The 5,881-nt window shown below is 38.9% G+C and overlaps 1 protein-coding gene across 1 annotated transcript; it reads left to right on the top strand.

Annotated features, from left to right (window-relative positions):
* The first annotated feature begins 451 nt into the window (after nt 1-451).
* On the top strand, nt 452-5,881 carry LOC121322964 (extracellular calcium-sensing receptor-like). Its single transcript, XM_041263626.1, has 6 exons — nt 452-1,137; nt 1,641-1,932; nt 2,236-3,042; nt 3,442-3,666; nt 4,014-4,137; nt 4,391-5,881. The coding sequence occupies exons 1-6, from the start codon at nt 911-913 to the stop codon at nt 5,296-5,298; spliced, it is 2,583 nt and encodes an 860-aa protein (XP_041119560.1). The 5' UTR covers nt 452-910; the 3' UTR covers nt 5,299-5,881.

Genomic DNA, 5,881 nt, shown 5'->3' with positions numbered 1-5,881 from the left:
GCTGCTCAGTAATCAAGAAGAACTTAATGTGCTTTTGTTTTCCACTCAAAGTAAACTGCTATTATGTTTAACGAATATTTAATTTCACACTAGTCTTCATTTGTTTTTCAGTTTAACTTATATAGTGCCTTTCATACCACAGTATCTCAAAGAAGTATGCAATGTCAAAAAGTAGTAAAAATGGAAAAGTAACTATGTAATAACAATAAAAAAAATCTAAACAAAACTGTTGAAGAGAAAATAAAACGAGCAAGAACAATAAAACAAAATTACCAAAAATAAGCCGCATATAAAAACATTTATTCTTGTGAAGTCCAATTAAAAAGGGTAAACTACAAAAGAAAGTCTTTAATCTTAAATATTAACGGAGGCAGCATCTCTTATAGAATAGGACAATGAATTCCACGATCTAGGGACATTATAATTAATTTCTCTCCCCTGACAAGTCCCTTTGAAACTTGCTGCCGTTGCTGTGTCAGAACATAAGTTGTCACTGAATGTCACTATAGCTACAGATCTATATAGCAGAATCAAACATAGGAAAATTCAGATCTGCTTTAGTATAATGGTTTTGTTTGTCGTGTGCTTGTAATTTACCCTCCAGTTTGTCCAATTCATCTTGTGCTGTGCTGTGTGTTTGATTAAAAGGCAAGGGACTTGTTCATCCAGGGTAAGTGTTGGTTGCTTGGATATTGTAAAGTTCATTGTTAAATGAACACATTAAGTGAAAAGGAATTAGGTGTAACAAGGACCTCTGGCTAAGTATTCTTTGCTTCCATTATCGTTAATTTTCCCCAAAGGACAGTGATCATTATGCAGTAAGCAACGCTTAATTTTACATGCAGCATGTAGCCTCCTAAAAGTAGTATAAAGGGAGAAATGCTTTGTCTTTTGTGTAATTCAAATAAGGATGGGTAACAGTGGCGGGGCAGTCCTATTTCTGTACTGTGCGCTGAGCCTCTGGGTTCATTCCTGCATGTCTGGTAACCCCGTGTGCAGACTTGCAAAGTATTCTGTACCTGGAATGTTTCAAAATGGGGATATCATGATAGGAGGAATATTTCCTGTTCATCGTACCGATGAATTCAAAGATTTACCTTTCACAAAAGAGCCAGCTCCACTGGTGTGTGATAAGCGGTAGGTTAATTGCATATCATTTTGTATGGTTGTTGTATTGTATTGGTCAATCTAAAAAAAAAAACATTTAAAACCTGGTTTTATAAATGTTTTGCACAGGTGATTGTTCGTATATTTGTTTTCCTCTTCCAAATATAAAAAGAAAAGCTATTTCACTGCTTATATGGGCTGGCTTCACAGCCCCGCTAAACTTGGACTTCCTTACATAAGGTGATTTTATAGTCCATGATCAGTGCTACTTGGGGTCTGTAAAATGGTCAACTCAACAGTATTCAGTAAGATACAAACTATGTTAAGCTTTGAAATACAAGGAGCAACAGATCACTGTTTAAATGAAACCACTCAATATTTTAGAAACTGATTGAAGGTGTTGAATGAATGTCCTGGCTTTCTTCTTTGTAATTAATGTTTACTTTATTATATCTAATTGAATAAAAACATCCATAGATTCAAGCTTAAGTGTGCAATTAATTGATTTCTTTTAAACTATAACTGCTCTTTAGTTTTGATCTCAGGAGTTACAAATGGATCCAGGCCATGATGTTTGCAGTGGACGAGATCAATGACAGCCATGAGCTGCTTCCCAATGTGAAGTTAGGCTATGCTGTCTATGACACTTGTGACAGCATTGCCAAGGCTCTAGAGGGGACCTTTGCCCTTGTGACTGGAGAGGACAACTACATCCCAAATTACAGATGCCATTTGAACTCGTCTTTAGCTGCAGTGATAGGAGAGTCATCCTCAACCATCTCCATAGCCATGGCCAGGATTTTGGGAATTTATCAGTATCCTCAGGTATGTACACAAGCAATAAAATGAGGCATAGTCAAGTACCTTCAACCAATCTGAGAGTAAGTTGTCTTAGTAAAAAATGCACCTTATAAAATAATAAACCGATATATTAGTGTGATGAGAGTTGGACTTAAACAATGTCATGGAATATTTTTTTCTCCACTGTTTTGGGGGGATTGAATTGTCTATTCTATTACAGACAATATATCTTTTATATATATAATATATATATATATAGATATCTAATATATATAATTTAAAAAATTGTGCTTCACGATATATAATATGATTTTTTTTTTGCTTCAGATCAGCTACTTTTCCTCCATCCCTATCCTCAGTGATAAGCAACAGTTCCCGTCGTTTCTGCGCACCATTCCCAGTGACACTTTCCAGTCCAAGGCCTTTGCTTACCTGGTTAAATACTTTGGCTGGAAGTGGGTAGGCACCCTGGCTGAAGACATTGAATATGGCACACAGGGAGTGCAGCTGTTCAAAGAAGAGGTGAAGAAGTTGGGCATCTGCATTGCCTTCGCTGAAAAAATCCCTGTTGTTTACTCACGACAGAAGTACGTGCGGATCGTGGAGACCATCAAGAAATCAACAGCAAAGGCGATTGTGGTCTTTTCTGGAGAGACCAACATGATCCCTTTAGTTGAAGAGATTGAAAGGCAGAATGTAACAGGCATAACTTGGCTTGCGAGTGAGGCTTGGAGCACAACAACATACATTGCGAACAAAGAGCAGTACAAGTATTTCGAGGGAGCCTTGGGTTTTGGAATCATGAAGGGAAACATCCCTGGCTTCGATAAATTTATTTTTAAGCTCCAGCCACTAAACGCCCCACATGACATTTATTTAAAGGAGTTCTGGGAGAATGTGTTTGGATGCACGTGGTCAAACCAGGGAACGAAGCCCCGCTGCACTGGAGAGGAAAGCCTGCTGGAGTCGAACAACACATTCTTAGACATGTCGGAGCTCAGAATCACATGCAATGTTTATAATGCAGTGTACGCTATTGCTCATGCACTGCACAAGCTACAGTCCTGTCAAGTTGGGAAAGGTCCATTTGCTAAAGGAGCTTGTGCAAAAGCTAATGACTTTGAGCCCTGGCAGGTAAGGTTCTTTATAACAAATCACTAGCAGTCTTTTATAATAACTTGTCCTGCACGTTGATACATTTAGGCAACTGACAGTAACGTCTGTCAAATTTGATAAGTCATTAGTATAAAACTATCAAACAAGCCAGAGACTAGAAAGTGATCAAACGTTATTAGGGTCCCCACAAAATTGGTCTGATGTTGATTATGTATCAGTGAAACAACTGTGCCATTTTCTAGGATTGGCACAAAAGTCAATTTCTCTGTTAATGATTACTTCTATAAAAAGATGTTATGTGAAGCAAACATTTTCAGACTTGTGTTTCTATTCACTGATTTTATTTCTGATAACAATAATCTGTAACTGATCAAACTAAAGGGACGCTTTAATACAGGGGTTATTTATTTATCACAGCTGCTGCATTATGTGAAGAAGGTGCAGTTTATTGACAAAACAGGGAATGAACAGTACTTTGATGAAAATGGTGACATTGTCCCCAAGTATGATATCCTGAACTGGCAGACAGCTGCTGACGGCTCTGTAGTGCTGAAAACAGTGGGAAGATACGACGGCAGTGAACTTGGCCAGGAGCTGAAAATCGATGAGCAAGCCATTATCTGGAATGGTAAAAAGAAAGAGGTATGCAAATATACAGCTATAGCGAAAGAGGTTTGCATCACCTAAAATGTTAGGATTGAGGCATGCATATAATATATATATATATATATATATAATATATTATATATACACACACACACACACACACACACACAGTTAAGGTAACATTATTCAGCAGGTTTCGTTTGACTTTATGAAGGACAATTTGTTAATTCTATAAGGTGATGCAAAACTTTTGGCCAGAGATGTAGAGGTCGTTTTGCAAAGTTAATCTGCAATTAAAAGGGATTTACTGGTACCATGTAGTGCTTCCTGTACACGTGCTGTGCCTACAGTCCACTGTCATGGTGTTTTCTGTGTCATTCCAGCCCCCGGTTTCAGTATGCAGTCAGAGCTGCCCTCCTGGAACAAGGCAGAGTATTCAGCCTGGGCAGCCTGTCTGCTGCTTTAACTGCATCACCTGCCCTGATGGGGAAATATCAAATGGGACAGGTGGGTAAACAAACAGAAATATGAGAAGAGGTCTTAACCAGCCTATACAAAAAAAAAAAAGGGTCTCACCATAAAAGTGTAATTATTTATTAGTGCACAGTTTATTATTATTATTATTATTATTATTATTATTATTATTATTATTATTATTATTGTGGTTATTTGTACCTACACAATCAAATGCCTAAAGATGATATGTTGTAATGACCTGCCCCCAGAAATGCAGACCGACGTCTTTGTCTCATTGTTTTAGATTTCACCAACTGCATCAAGTGTCCTGCAGATTACTGGTCCAACAGCAAGAAGGACGAGTGCGTGGCCCGGGAGATTGAATTCCTGTCATTTGGAGAGTTGCTGGGTGTAGTCCTGACAGTGTTTGCGGTGCTTGGCGCTTGCCTGACGTTTTCAGTCATCGGGATATTCATAAAGAACATGAACACTCCCATTGTCCGAGCTAACAACCTGGAGCTCAGTTTCCTGCTGCTGTTTTCTCTGGTGCTGTGCTTTCTGTGTGCTCTGACTTTCATTGGGGAGCCCACAGTGGAGCTGTGCATACTCCGTCGAACAGGATTCGCCGTCAGCTTCGCACTCTGCATTTCTTGCATCCTCGTGAAAACCATTGTGGTGCTCCTCGCCTTTAAGATGACCGTGCCCAACCAAAATGTCATGAAACACTTCAGAATAGTGCATCAGCATATGACTGTGGCCACTGCAACCTTAATCCAGATTGTTATCTGTTTAGCTTTCATGTTATCCTCTCCACCATCTGTATGGAAAAACAGAGAGGCAGTGATTGCTAAGATTATTCTTGAGTGCCATGAGGGCTCGGAGCTGACTCTCTTCTGCATTCTAGGCTACATTGGATTCTTGGCCATCATTGACTTTGCTCTGGCCTTCCTTGCCAGAAACCTCCCAGACAATTTCAATGAAGCTAAATTCATCACCTTCAGTCTGCTGGTGTTTGTGGTGGTGTGGATATCCTTCATCCCAGGCTACATCAGCACCAAAGGGAAGTACCTGGTAGCAGTCGAGATATTTGCCATTCTCTCCTCCAGCTTTGGGCTGCTTGCCTGCATCTTCTTTCCCAAGTGTTATATTATTATGCTGAGGCCTGAGTTGAATACTAAGAATAACCTAATGGGGCGTCCCAAAAAGCTGTAAAAAGGCTGATATGTTGGTAGTAACCCCCAGTCACATAACTGTAACACATACACATCCACGCGACCTGCAGTACATTTATATAGTATAGCAGTGTCATAAGAACACGGTCAAGTTGTAAAGTTCAGCATATGTTATCCTAAACAACATATCTCACCATGTAGGGTTTTTAGCTGTACAGTACTTTGTATTGTCAATGTATTAGCAATTCAACTGTGACTGTAAATCAATAGCAATCAATAATGATATTGGTCTCCTGGTTAGTGTTTGATGTCCTGGGTTATTATATTTCATGTTGTTTGCATTCCAGCTTTGTAAATGGCACATGTTAACTGCAGTATGTGATCCATAAAGTTGTGCTTCTGGTCATGGTTGCTGCAGCTTGCTCCTTAGCACTCCTAGAGAGACAAGGTCAATGTATATCTAAGCTGGGGCTGCATCTTTAGCTTGTGTGTGAACCAATTAGTCAGGTTATCCTGTTATCAGTAGAATATGTTGAAAAGGATTTGTACAAGAAATATATTGAATTTCTTAATTGTGTTATTTGTTTATTTAGTTCATTTTACATAGCTGTTTAAATGTATTG

Source organism: Polyodon spathula, chromosome 11 (genome assembly GCF_017654505.1).
Source record: "Polyodon spathula isolate WHYD16114869_AA chromosome 11, ASM1765450v1, whole genome shotgun sequence".
NCBI lineage: Eukaryota > Metazoa > Chordata > Actinopteri > Acipenseriformes > Polyodontidae > Polyodon > Polyodon spathula.
The sequence above is the reverse complement of the archived record's forward strand: the minus strand, read 5'-3'. Positions and strand labels throughout refer to the sequence as shown.

Excerpts from the sequence above, each read along its gene's own strand:
- LOC121322964 (XM_041263626.1), top strand. The coding sequence starts at position 911 with ATGGGTAACAGTGGCGGGGCAGTCCTATTTCTGTACTGTGCGCTGAGC. Across the intron at positions 1,138-1,640 it reads CCACTGGTGTGTGATAAGCG|TTTTGATCTCAGGAGTTACA; the intron begins GTAGGTTAATTG and ends ACTGCTCTTTAG. Across the intron at positions 4,138-4,390 it reads GGAAATATCAAATGGGACAG|ATTTCACCAACTGCATCAAG; the intron begins GTGGGTAAACAA and ends TCATTGTTTTAG.